At 37.5% G+C, this 21,853-nt stretch overlaps 2 protein-coding genes across 2 annotated transcripts in view; both read left to right on the top strand.

Annotated features, from left to right (window-relative positions):
• LOC145675791 (beta-1,3-glucan-binding protein-like) overlaps nucleotides 1–9,615 on the top strand; it is a 32,135-nt gene extending 22,520 nt beyond the window's left edge. The window contains exons 5-7 of the mRNA XM_081746493.1: nucleotides 2,209–2,360; nucleotides 3,813–3,914; nucleotides 9,410–9,615. Coding sequence (XP_081602619.1) covers nucleotides 2,209–2,360; nucleotides 3,813–3,914; nucleotides 9,410–9,526 — 371 coding nt within the window. The 3' untranslated portion in view covers nucleotides 9,527–9,615. The remainder of the gene's footprint in view (nucleotides 1–2,208; nucleotides 2,361–3,812; nucleotides 3,915–9,409) is intronic.
• A 10,135-nt stretch (nucleotides 9,616–19,750) lies between these two features.
• The window catches only part of LOC145675833 (beta-1,3-glucan-binding protein-like), a 66,591-nt gene continuing 64,488 nt past the window's right edge, over nucleotides 19,751–21,853 (top strand). The window contains exon 1 of the mRNA XM_081746574.1: nucleotides 19,751–20,021. Coding sequence (XP_081602700.1) covers nucleotides 19,898–20,021 — 124 coding nt within the window. The 5' untranslated portion in view covers nucleotides 19,751–19,897. The remainder of the gene's footprint in view (nucleotides 20,022–21,853) is intronic.

The raw sequence follows: 21,853 nt of genomic DNA, 5'->3' as shown, positions 1-21,853 counted from the left end.
GATGTTCACATCTGTTGGAATGGCATTAGAGACTCGGAAAATCACGTATCTCAATGCAATGTAGCGTGCAATGTCTAGTAAATTTTTAAAATTAGACTGAAGCCAGCACGGATCTAAATAAGTGTGTATATATCCTGTGAATTATAGAACGAAGTTTGCAAAAGAACAAAGTATTTATTAACAAGTAAAAGAATGATTTTTTACACGTTGAATAACAAGGCAGCCCTGTTCTGTTCTTTCAACAGCAGGTGTTTCGAAGAAAAGAAACGCTAATATATAAATCGTATTATTTGTACTGCTCTTTACCATAAATAGATTATTTTAATACCCCAAAAATATAAAAACAACACTTGAGTATAAATAGTGAGCACGAGATGATATCTGGTGAAAGGGCCTCGTGGAAAGTAATGTTAACAAATTATTTTAAAGGTTTACATGATCAAACATAAGAATAAATTTGCCCTTCTAATGCTAGAATGGTACCATAAAACTTCCTTTCCCATTTACACAAACTTACGAAAGAATATAATTCCACATTTTTATACTGTAGATCAAAAAACAGATTAGATCAATTATCTAGCACTAAGTTCTACCAATTATCTATCTGCTAAATTCAAAGTGATTGTAAATTCGGTACGGCATCGTTAGGTTCCAGCACTAGTACTGCAATTGCCCCCAGGTGGCAGCACACTTCACACATAGGATTGTACTCATGCAGAGTACTATCATTGTGATCTTATATATATATATATATATATATATATATATATATATATATATATATATATATATATATATATATATAGATAGATAGATAGATAGATAGATAGATAGATAGATAGATAGATAGATACAAATACATTTATTGGGTCTATTACGTTACAGCAGGATGATGCTCATTCCGAACAGTAATTACTGCTGATTAGCGACGACTCCAGCTTTATTTTGTTGTGGAATGGGAAACGAAGGGACAAACGAAATTTGTGGGGGCTGGTGTTATTTTCTACATCTAACAGGATACTTTTACTTGACTTCCATTACAATACAACATGCCTGAGGAGTAGACGTAGCCACCAAGGGAACATTCGACCCTTGGTTCCCCTGATGTCGGGAGATGTTAGATATTTAGCTAGGGTGTCCTTCAACATACTCCTCACAGCCCAGATATCTCCCCGTATGATTTCCGCATTTTAGGAGAACAGAAGGGAGATATTCGTAGACGCCTGTTCACATTAGACGATGACTTTCGCGACTGGGCTAGTTGGTAAGATATGGTTCCCCCAGTGTCCCACAAGCTTCTTTGAAGATGAGACTGTCCGTCTAAGGACTGTATTACTATTAAGGTAATACAGTTTAATGGCACTTTATGGTCTAATCTGTTTTAATTTGACTAACTCTCATAGATACGTTTATCATACTTTCTAAGGTGATATTTGGCTTTAAAATTATTCTAAATAGTGTTAACTACGAGACGAGACGAGAGAACATGTTTTTCTAATTCTCCTCTCATCTCGATTAGAAATCTATTCTCATCTCATTTTCTAAATTTATGTACAATATGTATTCTCTGATTTTCTTCTTACTTTCGCCTAGAAGCTGTCAGAATCCTTCTACGCCACGAGAAGTCTATGAAGGATGTAGTATAACAGCATTTATACCATATTCATTATCGGGTTGTATTCTATAATGACTTGTCTATCATTAAACGTTGATAAATGATCTTAAAGCTAGGTTATCATGCTGTAAGAATCTTGTATAGCTGTCATTAAAAATTTTTGCAACCCTACAATATTTCTTGATGGAAACATAATCTTAAAAAGAACATGCAATATTTTTTCATCTTGTAAGGAATCAAACCATTTGCAACTTTCTGAGGTCGTCTTGCTTGCTACCTGCTATCGCTCTCCCAGTGATAAATATAAACAGTTTCGCCGCTTTCGAAACGACGGATTCTTTTGGACGGGGAAGCGAGCCAAAATATACGTTTTCAATGAGGAGGATTACTATTTGTCCACTAGAGTACAGTGCTGCATGGCTGGAGATATCTTTCTTGCTTTCAGAAAATTGTAATGTGTAAACAGTAAATAGAAAGATGAGATTGCAAGGATTTTTTTTAGATGACAGCTACAAAATTTTTGTAGCATGGCAACCTATCTTTATGTCGACAAAAGAATTAATGCAATTTTATTTTTTTCTTTGAATTTACAGATAGCATGACATTCAGCGTAGACGATGAGCAGTTGTTTACAGTAGCACCACCTGACGGTGGGTTCTACGAACTAGGAGGATTTGCTGCCCAACGCCCGGAGGCTGAAAATCCTTGGCGGTATGGAACTAAAATGGCTCCCTTTGACCAAGAGGTAAGAGGAGCTAATTCAACTGTTTATCAACTAATAAGGATAAGATAACGCATGAAAATCACGAGAGGATCATTTCAGGGGCGATTTGTCAATGTCGCATTTTATGATCTTCCTACAATTACATTACATACTGCAGAGTTTAATAGCGAATTGCAAACAAAGTCTGTGATCTCATGATGCTCATTCTACCGTTTCTTTAAATGTATTTCACTGCTCTGCCTCAGAGTTTTCCGATGAAACTATACATTTCTTCATCATACATTACACCAGGTCACTCAGAGTACGGTTTCTTTTTAATGTAATGAAATAGAACACAACAGATTTTACACCTAAGCACAGTAATTATGTTTAGTGCTAGGGGTAGTTGGGGTAATACTGTACCAGTAATAGTTTTCGGATTGTCAAACTGAGAGTATGACCATAGTAACTTTGCTTTGTACACTTGATATGGCAGGGTCATATCTGCTGGTCCGCTCGCTGCAAAGCAGAGACCATTAGTGACTACCTACGCGGTGTTACACTTCGCAAATTTAGCAATGGCTGATATAGAATGTGGCCTTGTATATTATTCGTTGATTCACCATTTCTTTCTTAATACAACTAAAATCTATGTATTTTTAAGAGGTAAATACTCTTGTTGTACCTGTTTAGCGACCGGGAGAAACCTCTTTCTTTCCACTCATGTATTTTTCTTTCCACACATTTCTCTTATTGAATCATTGCTGCTTTGACATTCGGTATGAAATATGTTTTGTGGAGTGAGTAAATAAGTACTTAAAATCGATGTTAAATTTATTTTGAACAGAAGTAACCTGATTTGCATTCTTTTTTTTTTTAAAAAAAAAAAAAAGAAATCCGTAATATATATGATACAGTAACAAAAGATTACTATTATAAGTGTTGGTTGACAGTTTGTGTAAGCCGTGGATGTTGATAGATGTTTACTAGACCCTCAAGCCTAATAGAAGCCGCTGAAAATATGACGTCATACTTTCACTTTGTTTTGGTCAATAGAAAATTTCAGGTTTTCCCAGGGGGAGGTTTCAATATACTGGGGGTGAAAAGTACTTCTTTAAAAATATTGAGATTCCATATTGAGCATGATAGGAGACATTGCGACGGAGGTAGCTTTGTAGCTCGATGGAGGGAGAAGATTTGTCCGTCGGGCTACCACCTGAAATTGCCACTGGTAATAAGGGAAGGATATTGGTTATCAGAGCCTTATCTCTTGGAGTTCTGAGGTTTACATTGAATAAAAGGGTACTATAATTTGTTTGTAGCTCCTCCAATAAGGATTCTTGCTTCTTATAGAATTGTTTTACTTGACTCGTCTTTGGTACACATAAAATGTATTCATTGCTAGACGAGTGAAATTTAGTACACCTGATGCAGGTAAATTTATTTAAATGTTGTTTGATCTCTTACTCACCTATAACTATTTTTATTCTTCAGTTCTACTTCGTCCTGAATGTAGCTTGCGGAGGCATTAACAACTATTTCCCTGACGATGCACAGAATCCTACACCAAAGCCATGGAGCAACACTTCTCCCACGGTAAGTGTATTTTTAGATCAGGATTGTCATCTCAGCTTTTCCAGGGGGAAGCGCGAATCGCCACTGATATACAGGGAGTTTCGCGTTTTCGTATTTAGGGGCAATTTAACCTTACCCTGTAAAGCGTAAGCAAGAAACGTCAGCGGCAGCATGACATGCAAGAAGCGTCATGTCAGCTTTCACTTGGGGGTAGGGCAACATTTTGCACATATACAAATAAACTTTAAGTTTTCATTCGTATATTACTGTAGTATAATATTGTTAATTGCTCCGTATATAACGCCCTAATAGAGAAAGGAAGTGAGGTGTGTGTGTTTAGAGCTTCTGGTCTCTGTTGGTTCCTAGATCTTAGGAACCAAGATATTGAGCTATTGTTGCTTTGGATACAGATAAGAGAAACCTTTCCCTTTTAGCCTTAATTTTACCGTTTTATTTCATTCGGTTTATTCATCATTAAGTATTTTAGAATTATTGTAATGAACATTAGCATCCAATATCTAGACATTATTCCCGTAACTATTTCTATAATTTTAAATTTTCTTCAAATTTTTGCGCCTCAACCTCAAAAAACGATTCTACGCTTCAAGCTGAAATAAGGATGTAGGAAACACTTACCGTACTATAATAGGGATGGGCAAAACCGGCTTTTATAAAAACCAAAAACCGGTTTCTATAAAAACTGAAACCCGTAAAACCGACATTTCGGTTTTCTCCAAAACCGGTTCGGTTTTTCACCGAAACTGGTTTCGGTGAAAACTTTTCGAAAACACATAAAAGTATTTCTGTGGAAATGGATTCGGTTTCCGGAGAACAACGAAACATCATTCTGGTCAGAAATAGAACAAATTTTGGAAAAAAAACGGAATCGGTTTTGAAGAAAACCAAAACCGGATAAGGCGAAAAACCGAACCGGTTTTTAAGAAAACCGATAACCGGTTTCGGTAAAAAAACGAATCGGCTTTGAAGAAAACCGAAACCGATTTTGAAGAAAACCGAAACCGGTTTTTGAAAATTTTCGAAAACCGAAACTGTAAAACCGGTTTTGTGCCCACCAGTACTATAAATCCTAATTCTTTCGCTAACACAGCATCTAAGTGCTGCTATATATTTTTACTTGGGACATGTTTACATAACACATCGCCTTTTCACTTAACCAATCATTTTACTTTTGACTAATTGTTGAAGTAACTACTACTTTTGAATGTAAATTTATAATTAGCAATTTGCGGTGTTTCTTAATATGCTGGAAACCGTTCCAATATTTACTTATAACCTCCATGAGCTTACTTAGGTGCGAATCCTTCATTCTGCTACGTTATTTTACTTCAGTTACGTTCTACTGAAAAAAAAACTATGTTAGTTGTCGAAGTTCATACTTAAGAGTCTTTATCCCGGCGAAATTAAAATACCGTTAATTTTACAGTAATTATGTGATATCTTCAAATAGATAAAAGATAATCGAAATGTGGAACAAGAGCGCCCTAGACAATATTATTTTACATGAGAAACCGTTATCACGACTCACTTATCTGCTTTTGATTTCGAGCCATTTTGAAAATCGGCATTTATTTTCGCGTTTCTAAACAGCTGAAAACGGAAACCCACTAGGTGACTCGTGATAACGGTACCTCACGCAAAATAATATTGTCTAGGGCGCTCTTGTTCCATATTTCAATTATATTTTATCTATTTGAAGATATCACATAATTACTGTAAAATTAGCGGTATTTTAATTTCGCCGGGATGAAGACTCTTAATGTAACTACAAGAGTTAGGATCTGATTACATACAATTCATTAGATTATTCCATTCGTCTTCACTGTCAGTATTGCCACTGTCAGAGTTTAAACGGCACCGTCTCAAAATAATGTCTTAACGTTGAGATCTGTGAAGGAAATGAAAATGAAAATGTTTAAGTTTAACGTCCCACAATTATCCCCTTTAGGCTAAGGGAGACGGGTGTTTAAGGCAAGTGAATGATGATGATGATGATGATATAATAATTGGTGAAATGACAATGTGTGAGGAAACGGAGTACCTGAGGAAACCCACGAACTCACTTGGCCGGAGATCGATCCCGGGACCCATGTACCAAAAGTATACAAAGCAAAAACGTATATGGCATACGTATAACGTAGGTTACATGCGTAAATCCTGTACTTTTTAGACTTAGTATCGACTATGTGTAACATCCCGTAGCAAACGTATAACTGAAAATGAATGTTTTATAATACTTTCCGTATAAGTGTTCCATCTACACGTACTTTCCGTATGAAACAAAGAAATTTATACAGGTATAAGCGGTAAGGATCTCACATACAGATAGACGTATGTAACATATAGCTGACGTATATAGCATACGTATACGTATGTAATATACGGAAGACTGTTAGATGCCAGACATCCTAAACGTCGCCAACACCTAGTGGCCCACTTGCCGGTAAATGTCAATCGTCGATATAGCGACGCGTCGAAGGATTGCTGCTAGTGTGCCACTGGCGGCAGGGTTTCGTCGAGTCGAAACAGATACCTAGAGTCGAGGTGTTGAAATTACCACCGCGTAGCAGCAAGGGCTTCGTTTTGATCCGCGCTCCTTCGGATCGCTATGAGACCAACACGAAGTATCGCCAGTCATGTGCATGGGGTTATTATTATATATTATTTTTTCCTGACGAATTGTTTCTAAAGTGAGCTCCGGGGGTCAAGAGTAACCCCTACCCCTATATCATAAGTGAAAAATCTTGAGATGAGTGCGTATGGCAAATGTCGCTGTTGATTAGAAACTGAATATGGGAGAACTATGAAAATAAAGTAAATAGTCCAGTGTCATTTTGTTATAAAATTAAGTGGCGAACGCATTTTATCTGATCCCAAACGGTTATCGTCGAATATACACGGTTAAAGGAGCACTCTGATTAGCCAATAGACCTCAACGATTTATCCCTCTACAAGTAAGGTTTTCTTCAGTGCCTTCGTGGCGAAGTCGGAAGAACAAGCGCCTAGTAATCGTAACGTTAGTGGTTCGCGCCTACCCCGGCGTACTTTTTTTAAAACTTTTTTTCAGTGTATTTTACGCTCATCTTGACGTAAACAAATCACGCATATAGACGATTTAACATATTTTGGGGGAGTAAGTTTGTGGTTTATTGGCGTTTCGTCACGTCTTTGCCGCTGATGGGACGTTGATAGTATAATTTTCAAAACGGAAGTGGGGTCACCGAGGATCGTCACTGCCGGGCCGCCAATTTTTGGCTAGATATCGATAGTTATTCTTCGGTGGTCCACCGACGCTTACGGCATGGGGATCTAAGCGGTAAAAAAGGCAGTGCGTATGTAGCATACGGATAGCGTATGCTCTGCCAAATTTCCATAGTAAACATATGGATTCCGTATATTTGTACAATATACCGCTGTCCGGATAACGGATATTTTTTCCAGTGTAAGGACACTACTACTGGACCATCATGCCCCCAATCAATCTGTGAAGGGCTTGGTCCAAAGGATGTCAATAACGGGATCACATTTTTACCAGTGAATGTCCCTTGGATGTTGTGTGGAAACCTAGATGTCCGCTGGACTTCGTATGGAGATATTTCTGTGATCTTTGCGGGATAATCACATGATGACTTTTGGACATCCAAATACGTATCCAAAGGAAAATTCTGTTGCTATTTCTATTATCCTTAAAGCTTCTACTGCGAGCCTAAGAGTCCCAGGAGAGGATATGATATATGTGGGACATGCAAAAGACGTCCGTTATGTATTATATGATTATAATAACTAACACACAGTTACTTTAGTGGAACACAATTGCAGCAAATATAAGATAACATGCGGAAGAATATGCACCTATGAAGGACTGATGGAAAAATACATAAATAGTTCCGAATATAATAAAAAGTATTTAAAACAACTTACTTTATTTTTTTATTTAAAAAATAACAAATAAAGTAAAACAAGTCGTGTTAAAAAAATAAAGATTAATTCTGTTTACAAGAAAATTACTTTTAACGAAATTTTTGTTTTATGCATAATTAAAAAGGAAAGCTCAACACAATGAATTTACAAATTTTTGACTTCTCTTGTAAAATTGTAAGTATACTTTAATTTATATGAATAATAATTTTTAAAGAAAGCATTTATTTTTTTAATTTTATTTTGTACTATTTACCCATAATTAAATGCGTTTTCTATCATTGTAAAATTTAGTTGTTGCATAAAATGAACAAATGGAACGAATATTATGAAAAGATTAGATATTCTAAATGGTTCTACGTATAATCCATTCTAATCAATCGCTCCTAATGTTTTTGTAGCCTTAGACCCATTTCTTCATTTTACTCAGAAAAGAATCTCCTTCTATGCATATTAAGCTTATTTTTTTCTTTTCAAGCAATTCCTCGGGACTGTCATACTTATAGAATCTAAAACGTAATTTACGAAGATATCCTGAATATTATTGTGTACGTGCTTCGTGATAACGCTTGTAGTTGCATAACTATACATTGTTCGGCGTAAGCTCTAAACTGCGATAAACAAAGCCACGTGAAACTAAATCTTGTTGATTTGCTGTTGTCCTACCGACGCTTGTACTCCTCCGCAAAATAGTTCATGTGATTGCATTATTACTTTTACTATGAAGCTTCATATAAAACTGCTATATTATATTATAAACGACAAAATATAATACGGATTATCTAATAATACTGGAATTGAGTGGGGCTAATGAAACACTAGAAATAAACACTAAGCATGCGCAGTAATTATGGCGCCAACTCAACTGTGGACGAGTGTTCTGCTTTTAAAGTCTGAAAGATGGCTGGCACGAATCCCAGTTTCGCGAGTGTTGTGGTGAAACACCAACAAGGCAAACCTTTACTCACTAAGCAACAATTGTTTACGAGCGAAATTCAAATACTTTTTTTTTAATCTTTCGAGTTTCTTTTTTTTCTTTTCTGCTGCTGCTGTAAGTATATGGACAACACTAGATAGTATTGTCAAAATGCACGTGTATAATTTGCTCCTCCTCGTCGGGAGTGGGACTGATACATCACTAGCCAATCATATTTGTGACAAGCGGAAGGATACAAATATTTTGTTTATCGGAGTTTAGAGCTTACGCTGAACAATGTATATATAGGATAAATAAGTAGTTCGTAGAATCCAGTATTAATAGCTTGATAAAATACGTATATATAAATATTCAGAAATATGTAACAGTAACAATGGCATATTCTATTGTTACCCGACTTAACGTCTCTACGAAAAATTCCATCGTTAGATGATGTCGCGAAATAAGTTAGAGTTGCAAGATTTTAGGATACAATTGAACCATTCTAATGTAAGTTAACGAAAACTACATAAAAATACAGCGAGATGGTACGTACAAGTTTACGTTCAATAGTAGAGAAATAACCAAATATTATTTGTTGTTACTATTTGTAACGTTGTTCATATACAAAAGTAATCTAATTCCAAATTGTGCTCTTTTGCAGGCGTCAACTGATTTCTGGAACGCTAGAAACAATTGGCATCCTACGTGGAACCCCGACGTGAATAACGGAGAGGACGCTGCTTTACAAGTTGATTATATCAGAGTCTGGTCTTTGTAAATTACCACATATTTTTTTAAAATAATAATTGTAACTATTTGAATTGATATTGTAACAATAAAAAATAACATTTCGTGATTAGTTGAACACTCCTATAATATTCTTTTTAAATTCTATCCATGTTTTAATTATACTTTATCAATTGTAATATGAACTTTCGTACTTGCTTCACCGTATATACGTGTCAACGTCTCTCATCTCTTTTCATCACAATTCCTGAAGATGAATGAAATGCCTGATTCGAAACGTTGGAAGTTGATATCTTCACCTGGCTAATACCACAAGAAGACTTAGTAAAATATCAGCATGTTGGTCTCTGTTGATGTGGAAGGTCGTGTAACCCTAGGACGTTCAGGAACCGGACTTCTGCCCTTAGTAAAACGATTAAACGAAACTGTGTTCGGCTCATGCAGGGATCTTTCTATACTTGGTTAAGCATTTGGAATGTTTCCGTGAAAGTCTTCCCCAGTGTTATGCAAAATTCCTCAGACACTGTTTCTCCAACTTCTCCATTGTTACTTTTTCACTAATCCGACGAACAGCTCATACACGATGTCACTGAATTGATAGGTATTTGATAACTAACACGTAGGTGGAAACCCAGTATAACGTCTTCGGTTTCCGCGTATCCTATAGGAGACATAACCAGAGTAGGAGACATTTTTGACCCACTGAGTCCCATTGTCGCCTACAGGAGACATAGACCCCCGACACCGGCAACACTGTAACCCGTATCTTCCCACCATATGCATGCGCGCCAAGGCTATAGATGGAAAACAAATACAGAAATTATGCTTACAAACAGGGGCGTCATTTCAAACTTCGCTTGAGGGGGGCAAGAGCATAATCGACATTAGATTTTCAGTTTTGTACTAGTATATTAGTAGTCATCGATTAAAGTCTATGTATTCTTCAAACCCTTGGGGGGCAATTGCCCCCTCCTGCTCTCCCTAAATTACGCCCCTGCTTACAAATACAAGACTGAAAAGGATAAGGCGATCTTTTACCAAGATATTCTGTTATGTGTGCACGGTAGCCGGAGCACGCCACCTATAGCCATTAGCCTGTTATTCAAAAGTTCAGTATTTCTGAAAACACTTCGTAATATTAATTAGCAATGCAACTGTTCTCGAGAACAGTTTGTCATACACAATGTTGCCACTCGTTACCGGACATTCATACCAGTAAGTTAATCCACTCTCTCAGCACCATATTAGTATATTGTAATGCCACTTTTACCGTAATGACGTTCACAACCTTTCGAGGAAGAGTTTCCAATTTGCGATACGTGTCGACGGGAATAGTAGCCTATTCATCCTGCAAAGCGGCAAACAGCTCAATGGTGTATTTGGGCTGCATGGCCTGGCTCTCAAGTAGGGTTCCAACTCGTCCCAAAAGTGTTCAATGGGGTTGAAATCTGGACTTTGGATTAGCCAATCAAGTATTTTCACATTTCCATGTCCTCTAACCACGATTTATAATGCCTGCCGTATGACATGGAGCATTGGCGTGCTGAAACAGGTATGGATCAATACCGAATTGTGCACATAATGTCGGTAGTGCAGAATTGTCTAGAATTATCTGCTATTTTTCGGCATTCATGTTTCCATGAACTAAACAAGAGGATCAAGACCATACCGCGAAAAGCAGGACCACACCATGATGGCACCTCTCTCAAATTTCACTGTAGCTAGAACACAGTCCTTTACACAACGTTTTCCAGGTATATATCATACCCGGATTTCCGTTGTTCGAGAGCGTCCCTTGCACCACTGTAAACGAAAGGTCACATTGCGGGCTGTGATATGTGGCTTGTGAACTGCTGCTCGACTGTGAAAATGAAGTGTGGCGATCTCCTGATCTCCTGGCGGACAGTACGATCACTTGCAGCACTATTAGAAGTCGGTCGAAACTCCTATCACTATCTTTAATGACGCTTTTCAGTTTGACTTGACCACACGTTTTAAGCATCGACACTAACGATCTATTAATATTTTTGCTTTAATGAGCCTGGGCTGGCATGTCATAACGACTCTCGCTTCTACTTCATGGTAACATCAATCACTCTTAACCGGAGTAACTGAAATTTGCTGGGAATCTCACGGCTCGAATGTCCAAACTTGTGGGCCCCAATATTCATCTCTGTTTCTGCCTCCCTAATTTTGCATCGTCTGTCCATCTTGACTGCTGTAGCTGATACTTGTGTATTCTCAACCAGCAACGCTTTTTATACGATATGGCGCGTACAGACGATCCCAGACATATTTTGAGAGACGTCCGGTGACAAATGGCAACATAGTTTATTTTGATACTGTTCTTAGACAAATTTCATCAACTATCAGCAAGGAAGGTTCTTAACTATAAAAAATAGCTACAATATTTCAGTAATTACGATAATTAATTAATTATTAGAATCACGCAATGAGAGTTATAAGATTGTTACTGTACTCTGCATGATAGGCCTAATTCTTGAACGAAAGCAGATTTTTGAGTTGCTTCTTGGAATATATAGCAGAGTATATATGTCGACCGGGCATATTGGAGTAAGTTACGTGCAGATTCAGAATATGAGTGCTATTTTTTTTTTTTTTTACGTCCGATAGTCGACATAACAGCTCTTGGACGAAAGTGAATTTTCGAACTTTTTTTTTTTTTTTTTTTTTTTTGCAATATATAGCTAGAACTATTATTTCTGGCGAGTTCGTTAACAGTCAACCGCGTGCAGATTAACAATATGGAAACTATTTCTTTGCGTTTTGGGTGATCCTTCTTACTGATTTTTATGACAGTTTACATTTTGTGAGTATGCCCAGGCATGACTTCAACATACGTAAACCGATTTTAACTATTTTTTTATGTTTGAAGGAGTACAGTTCCCAGTAGTTTCGTATAAGTTTAATCAGATTTAATAATTGTCTTTGGAGTTAGACTATGAAACTTGTCAACAGCTAACAGTGTTTATCTGTAATTGTGTGTCTGGTAACGCATAGCTTCAAGAAAAGTTTATCAATTTTATTGGTTTATTTTTGTTTTTATTATAAAGAATATTCTTACACGGTGGTCTTATGTAAATTTCAGTAGCATCTGTTGATAGCCTTTGGAGTTTGATCATGAAACTTCGCCACGGCTGACACTGTTACTACCGCAAATGTGTGTAAGTTCAGGTATAATTCCTTAACACATACTGAAGACTGTAGTATGAAGTTTGGATTACTGTCGCACTGATCCAGAGGCAATTCTACAAACTGTAACCGCCGATCAGAGAGATGATGTTGCAACTGTAACTTGTACGGGTGCCATTGGTGTGTGTGCAACACACGCAGGACTGAACGCTGACTGACACGGATATTGCTGATAACCGGCGCGTACTGCGATGTGGACTTTACAGAACAGATGCCACAATTGCTGTTGCGATCTCCTCGTCGGTTGCTGTTCTTGGAAGTCTACTGCATGGCTTCTCCACACAGAACCTGTTGCACGAAATTTGTCCAATAGGTTGGAAACTGTCATTTGTGAAATGTCATTTCTCTCAAGAATGCCGGGCATTGAAATCAGCAACAACTACTATAGTACTTCGTCCACCACTCATTAACACAATTTCAATGCGTTTCTCCTGTGTAAGTGCCAATGTGGATCGCCTGCAACGATAAAGAAAATTGATCACCTCTTTGCAATTTTTAAATTTTAACAGGTGATAACTCCTAAACAAATAAGGATATCGGAAAACTGTATAGGTGTTTTCCTCAGAAAAAGACAGTATAAAATGATATGCGATATGGCACCCTTTCCATTTGAAAAACGTAACCCAAATTGAAGATGGCGGTTTTCAAGATGGCCGCCGCTGTCGCCATAGCTCCTATTAGCTCCTATAAGTTGCGCTTCCACCTATAGACACCTCATATCAAACGACATTATGATTCCTCACACCACTCGACTTTTATAAGGGTGTATCCAGACTTTTGCCTCATCCTGTAGAGTGATTTGAAAGAAAAAAAAATATATTTATGCATATTTGTTAGGCGGACCCGTTTCATAGAAAGTTATCTTAACCCTTCTTTAACTTTAGGTATCGAAACGAGATATCTGAGTTAACGAAAAAGTGGAAAAATTAAACAAACCTGAAAGAAAAATAAACGACCTCAGAAAAGCACTAGAAAGCAGAAAATTAAAAACAAACTAAAAATTTTTTAGGACCTCAAGAAAAGCACTAAGAAAACAGAAAATAATAAAAGCGCTAAAAATTAGAAAATAATAATAACAAGCGCTTAAAAGCATAAAAGTATTTAATACTATTATCTATAAGAAAGTTCGAGAGTCATTCCAAGTCAAATAAATTTATGCGTCATAAAATTACCATGGAAATAATTTTATATTGTGAGGGTTATTCAGAAAGTAATGTCTCTAAAGTGATACCTTTATTTGTGTTTGACAGATAGCACTGATACAAGTATCAGTGGAAAGCTTGTAGTGTCACCTACAAATTTTAGCATCATTTTTCAACATAGTCCCCGTTACGGGCAAACACTTGCGCCAACGCGGAACAAGGTTTCTCATGACGTTGGCGAAGAATTGTGATGGCTGCTGGCGACATCACTGCCGAGCTGTTACTTCCAACAACTCTAGTGTTGGCCCTTAAGATGATTGTTAAGTTTGAGGAAAATCCAAAAGTAGCAGGACGCAAGATCCGGACTATAGGCAGGATGAGGCAGAATGTCAAGAACACTGCCAGTAGATGGGGCAACTTTGAATTTTTTGGCGGAGGGGAGGACGTGTGGCGATACTTCATCGACTGACGCTTCGTTTCTGGGTCGTAATGGTGTATCCACGACTCGTCGCCAGCGATGAATGTTCCTGGACGCACAACCTTCTGCAGTCAGAAATGCATTGACTGTCTGCTGTTTCAACAGAACGCCACCAGAGGATGCCATGGAATGTTCCATTACTCTGTAAAGAGAAGAGATAGGAAGGTGAAACAAGTGACATTCTATAGAGTAAACATAAGTGCATTAACGGTAAACAATTCAGAATACTTGCAATACTATTGGCCAAGTAATGGGCTTGGAGGCATTTCTTTCTGAATCACCGTCGTAGATTATATTAGACACTAATTTGTTGGTCTTGGCACTATTTAAAAAATAAATAATTGTAATGAACTATTTTATTCTTTTAAGCACTATTCTACTTTTTACCGTTTTTATTATTTTCTGCTATTTAGTATTTTTTAAAGTTTAGTTCATATTTTTATCTTTTTAAATACTATAAACATTAATCTAGAATATTTGAGTACCAATACATTAATATTAGTTTCATTATAAAATAGGAACATTGATCCGCGATTGGCCCAGAAGTTTCTATGGTCGAACCGTCCCCACCAATCAATTTGCTGGTAACGGCACTCCTATATTGTTTTCTGGTTCTTTCCTTTTATATTATAATTCTGTGTATAACAGGGAATTTAGCACCTCCGGAAGTTTGTTTCCTTTATGTGAATCACATGCAGTCTCATTTCCTGTGGCAGTTGTTATAAACTCGGCTTCTGCAGAAGAATAGCACATTGGGTGGGACACGGAAAGGCAATAATACACGAATATTCCCATACAAGAACTATTTGTAAGCAATAAATCTGAAAATAGAAGTTAATAAGAGAACACAAGCTAAATTTATGGCAGATGCTATTCAATTGTTATAATTTAAATAAGCGATGTTTAACAAAATATCTTCATATTGCTTTCAATTGCTTTACGTTTCTAAACAGTTTTCTAAGAGGTAAATGACCAGGGCTACAGGTTTGAAACTTGTGCTACGTCAATCGCTTATTACAGATCAGAGTATATAAAAATAATGAAAATACTTTCTGAGCTTAAAATCACACGATTATACACCGAGCCTAAGGGAAACTGTGGTCACGAAATGGATGATAATGGTGAAATGACTAAGATGGAAGGAAACAGGAGAACCTAGAGAAAACCCACTCAGACGGTGTTTGTCCACCACAAAGTCCACTTGACGAGAGCTGGAATCGAAACAGGGTATACACAAGAGGTAAGCGCTTTACCATTGCACCATCCCGACATAATAATAATATTTGGTCTAGGAATTAATTCGTGCGGGTGGACAAGAGATGGCGCAACGAACGGAGCGGCCCACAGTTCCGTGTATCCACACATGTGTTGCAAACCCCTGTCATCGCGTATCGTTCGTAGTATAGGGCAGTGGATTAAAGCGTCAACAACACCAGTTTGTAGTTAAGTGAACATGGCGCAATTTGTGCCTGATAAAGTGTTTTTGCGGGGTGTCCTGCTGCATTACTTTAACATGTAGAAAAGTGCGACTGAAAGTCATCGTATTTTGGTGGAAGTGTATGGTGACCATGCTCTAGCTGAGCGAACGTGTCAGAAGTGGTTTGCACGGTTTAGAAGTGGTGATTTCGGCTTGGCAGACCAAGAGCGAGCTGGACAGCCAAAAAAAAAATTCAAGACGAAAAATTGACAGCATTGCTCGAGCAGGATTCGTGTCAAACGCAGAAACAACTTGCAGCAGCATTAGGCGTTGATCAAACAACAGTCTCCAAACGCTTGAAAGCCATGGGAATGATTCAAAAGATGTCACATTGGGTTCCACATGAATTGAAAGACAGAGACGTTGAAAGACGAAAAACCATTTGCGAATTGCTGCTTCAACGACAGAGCAGAAAGGGGTTTCTGCATCGAATTATTACGGGTGATGAGAAGTGGATCCATTACGAGAACCCTAAACGAAAAAAGGCCTGGGTGAAACCAGGTGAACCAGGTCCATCACAACCAAAACGAGATATTCACTGTGCAAAGGTTATGCTGTGCATATGGTGGGATATGAAAGGTGTGGTGTACTATGAGCTGCTGCAACCGGGTGAAACTATGAATGGAGAACGTTATCGACGACAATTAATGCGTTTGAAGCAAGCTCTGGCCAGAACACGACCAGAATGGGAGAACAGACATGATAAACTTATTGTTCAACATGATAACGCTCGCCCACATGTCGCAAAACCGGTCAAAACCTATTTAGAAAATGTCGGATGGGAAGTTTTACCCCACCCGCCGTATTCACCAGACGTTGCTCCTTCGGACTACTACTTGTTCGATTGCATGAATAACGATTTGATTGAACAGCGGTTTACTTCTTCAGAAGATATCGAAACATGGGTCTCTGACTGGATCGCTTCCAAGGATGAGGACTTCTTTCGCCACGGAATCCGTACATTGCCTGACAGATGGGCGAAAGTGGTGGCTAGCGATGGACAATATTTTTCTTAAGGTATTTATGTATTTTGTGTTTGTACTATAGCTTCAATGTGTGCGTACCAACCGCACGAATTAATTCCTAGACCAAAATAATAATAATAATAATAATAATAATAATAATAATAATAATAATAATAATAATAATAATAATAATAATAATAATAATAATTTCAGTACCACGAACAGCTTTTTGGCAAAAATACATCATGTGGTATCAGAGCACTACATTGCAATGGACTAGTAATATTAATGATAATAATAGTAATAATAATAAATAAGTAAACAGTAAAAAGGCGAGCAGTAAAATACAATGTAGATAGGAGTCAGCTAAGCAGAAATAATTCCTTATATAATAATAATAATAATAGCAATAATAAGAATAAAGTATTTCAAAATACGAGTAATATAGAGATAACCTCTCTTAAGAACCGCAGATGTTCATTGTCTCAGAAACATAATGTAACTTCAAATCGCATTCTGTCCGAATTCAAACGGAATTGTCGTGCAGGCATTAACAAACAATCAAACGTTATCACTGGCACCTCTGGCATATAAAATTTGGGGGGACATCAAAGAAATTGATTCAAATGGTACTTCCTAGTCTAACCTGTTTATTATCTTCGATTCCATTTCTTACCTTTCTGCTTACCTTCACGGATCCCCTGAGGTATATCAAAAACTCTGTTATAATCGTTTCACAGCTTGAATATTATATTCCAAATAAAAAAATATTATTATTTATATGTTATTCTATCTTTATTAAATAATTAAATTAGAATAAAACATTGAATATTTTGTACTTCAAAATATTGGGAGGACGTTCACTCTCGTCCCCCCACCAGAAACGCCCGTGAATGTTATTATAATTACAAAAAGAATCAATTGAAATTTCATATTTCAGATAAAAAGCACAGGCACCTAGAAGACGAGACGAGATAGAATCTTCGTAACGAGACAAGACCGAACTGTTCCAATACAAAAAGGGTATCTTTCCGATGCTTCAGTTCTTGTCTTGGAGGCAACTCGAGTGAAAAGCGAAACAATTATAAACAAATAGGGCTTTTTCATTATGGAAGCCTCACTTTGATCGCAGGAATTACTAATTAATATATGTGTTTATTGTCTATAGTGTCTTTTACACTTTTTTATTGGCATACAGATCCTCATCCATTTAATGAAAACACATAGAATTAGCAACACTTCAGATGTCTGAGTTGGCAACGGTCAAGTGGTGACTGGAGCGCCGGGAGTGGTGAGTGGTGCTGATAAGTTAGGACAAACTCCATACTACGTGAGGATTAGTAGAACTGCGGTGTATAGTAAACTAAACAGACAATGAAAGTACATAAAGGGCTACTCTCTGATTTCCAAACACCATATGTGATGCCATGCGGTATGACTGACGTATTGTAGTAAGACACGTGACTAATACACTGAACCAAATTCGTATCCTATAAAAATTTAAGTCTATCTCTATAATTTTATCCCAATTTCTTCTTCTGGATTCAGTATTTTTGCAACAGGTGACCTTCCATTTGCTTAGTCCTACCGTCCATGAACTACTTGAGAAATTGATTCTCGAGCAAAACGGAAAACATAACATTACACAAATACATATATTTTTATGACTTCATATGTACTTTTTATACACATACATTACGTTGGAAAATTAACCACCAACTGATGACCTATCACTGTCAAGATGAAACGTAACATTCGATAGGAATATTGATGAAATTGTTGCACAACAATGTCGAATTGTCTTAAGCAATGGTTGACGTATTTCGCATTACTTAATTTTCCATTTCTTTTTTATGCTCTTACGAAATGAAATCAAATTAAATCCTTCAGTTTAACGTCTCACGTTATGTCGTGTAGGCTAAATTAAACAGTGATGACTAGAATGCATGAAATGGTGGAATGAAGAAAGTGCGAGGAAACGGGAGAACTCCAAGAAAATATATCCACATGATGTTTGTCTTTCACAAAGGCCACTTAGCGCAAACTGGGATCAAGGAGGAAATAAAGCATATACAGGGTGTCTCAAAAGTCCCATTATTATAGTTACAACAAAATATAAGAGGGGAAACCGTCTGTAAGTATGTTTTCAATGTAAAGTGAAGGATTTTTTTTTTTAATCGGACGATCCTTTTGGGCTGTACGCTCTTTATGCGTCCAATGTTAAATGAAAATGCAACGTTGCCATTTACCTGGACCCACAACATAAGTGAATGAAGTTATTGTCTTTTACGCTAACATGTCGATGGCCCATTTCAAACAGTAACTTCATTCACATATGTTGTGGGTCCAGGTAAATGGCAACGTTGCATTTTCATTTAACATTGGGCGCATAAAGAGTGTACAGTTCAAACTTCTCGTCCGATTTAAAATATTCCTTCATTTTAGATTGAAAACATCATATTTGGAGACGGTTTCCCATCTTACATTTTGTTATAACTCTGGTAATAAGAGTTACCCTTTGTCAGTGGACTTTTGAGACACCCTGTATAAAAAGCAGTTTTGTAGTTTTGTATTCGCAACTGCTAATAGGAAATTATAATTAGTTGTAAACAAAGACGTTGATTGGCCAAATAAGTTCGCAGTAGTTTAGTTTAATTATATCTACAAATAAGAACGCAGGAGTTTTGGAAGAAAGTAAACATTTTTTTCGGAACAAGCGAAGGTATTTTGCGAAGGTCAAGGAGGTTTGAAATAAACCATGGTCAGTACATTTACTCACTTTACAATATTTTGTTGTTTTTGCTTTTGAACTCGATAGTGGGTGTGAGTAAGGGGATTCCCTAGAATGATCTGTGTCGTCCAGCGAGCGTTCCGTTAATAATTAATTCTCCAGTGTCAATTAAATACCTTGTAATGATAAGTGAGATGATATGAGGAAGTTGTGCAGACACGTGTGTGTCCTGGGTCTTCCCCTGTACACCGACCTAGAAATAAGCCTTGCGGGTATTCGACGGAAGACGTCAGAACATCATGTGACCGGTTATTAGCAAGAAGTTCGCACTTTTCCTCTCGTTTGCACACTTCGCTTAGCAAAATTTTCCTCCAGTTCCAGCCGAGTGCAATCACGATGTTGCGGTCCCTTGTTTTGATTGCTGTGCTTACTGCAAGTTTGGCTGCTGCTCAGTATTATGAATTTACAGACGTAAGAGTAGAGGCCCTTCGTCCAACGGGGCTTCGAGTTTCTATTCCAGGTGAGCAACATTAGTAATAGCAACATTTATTAATAACTAGCAGAATACCGGTATTCTCTGGGTAGAATACCATTTAAGGAAAATGATATTTCAATCATATAGACCTACGTGCACATTTCCTTCTCTGCTTTCACAATTCATGTTGATGCAAGTTCAATTTCACTGCAGTGAAGTGAAAATTGAAATGAAATCTTTGAGTTTAACGCAGTAGCGACACTTCAGATTTGGCTTGGGGGGACAAAACCCCTTGATATAAGTAAAATTTGACGTTTTTCACTGACTTACTACTATTCTATTGATAAAATCTATATAAATCTCAAACTCAAGGGGGGAAATGCCCCTCCCTGTCCCCCTAAATGACGCCCCTGGTTTAACTTTCCACGCTAATTCCCTTTAGTCTAAGGGAGACGATGAATAAAACAAGTGAATCATGATGGAATGAGAAGATAGGAGGAAACGGGAGAATCCCGAGAAAACCCACGGACACGATGTTGTCCACCACAAGCTTACTTGACCCGGAATCAAAACAGGGACCCCAAGCAGCAGAAGCAAGCACTCTATCACTGAGCTACCGTTCTCCCCCCCCACTGGAGTGAAGTGAACATTCATCTTTGTTTCCTCCCTTAAGGGTCACATATCGTAACTTTATCATTACCCTTACGGTATATGGCCAGCGTATAGCTGGTATTTTACTGGTAGACAATGGCTGAGTGGTAGAGCGCTTAACTCTGACGCATGGGTTCCTTGGTTCGATTTCCTTCCAAGCACGTTTGTCGTACTGGTGGACTACATCGTGTATATGGGTTTTCTCGCGGTTCTCCGGTTTCTTCCTACATTATCATTCCACCAAATCTTCCCTAATTCATTTGCCTGAATCTTCCGTCTCCCTTAGCCTAAAAGGGATAACCGTGAGACGTTAAACTGAAAGATTTCACTTTTATAAAGATTACATTATTTCACTTATTAGTACCATTCAGGGATGTATGCAGGAATTTATTTCGGGCACTGGCGTCTCTGGGATGTTAAATTTGAGGGGGACACCAAAGGAAGTGATTTAAATGGTGCTACCTAGCCCAACCTGTTTATTATCTTCAATTCCATTTGCTGCTTTTCTGCTTACATTCACGGATCCCCTGAGGTATATCAAGAACTCTGTTATAATCGTTTCACAGCCTGTCTTTAGTAAAATAAATTAGAATAAAATGTTGAATATTTTTTACTTCAAAATATTGGGAGGGACGCGTCCCCCTCGTCCCTCCCGTCAGAGACGCCCGTGATTTCGGGGATTCCAAAGCTATTCCGCGGGTTAAATTATATTAACATTTATAAATTATATTAACAAATTGCTCTTAAAATTATACTAAATTTACAGAAAAATCAGGATTTCAGTGGAATCCACTCCCCAGGTCTCACCACTTGCGTACATCCATTTGTCTTCGTTATTGTAATATGGCGAAAGTATATGCAGGAATTCATTGTCGAAAGATAATCTTGCCTCTTTGTAGCAATTATGAAGCCGGTACATAACAAATAAAAACAATGCTTTATTAATTTAGCCAAACACTATATAGGTTCGTTAAAAGATCACCGCAAGATCGATATTGAGAAAGAATCAATATTGAATATTGGGAGCAGCGCAATGTTTCTGAATCAGGACATGTAACAAGTTTTTAAAACGGAATCTTACGGCCAAATCATTCACAAAAAAGCAACAAAATCGCGTCAGTAGAACTAACCTATTTAAGCGGGGAAGCCTTCTTTCCTTCTTGATCAAGAAGTGTTCACTCTGAAAAACTTTGTATTTAAAAGACAAATAGCATTCACAGTTCAGA

Source organism: Thermobia domestica, chromosome 18 (assembly GCF_964235325.1).
Source record: "Thermobia domestica chromosome 18, izTheDome1.hap1.1, whole genome shotgun sequence".
Taxonomy (NCBI): Eukaryota; Metazoa; Arthropoda; class Insecta; order Zygentoma; family Lepismatidae; genus Thermobia; species Thermobia domestica.
This window is presented reverse-complemented; position numbering and strand designations above follow the sequence as displayed.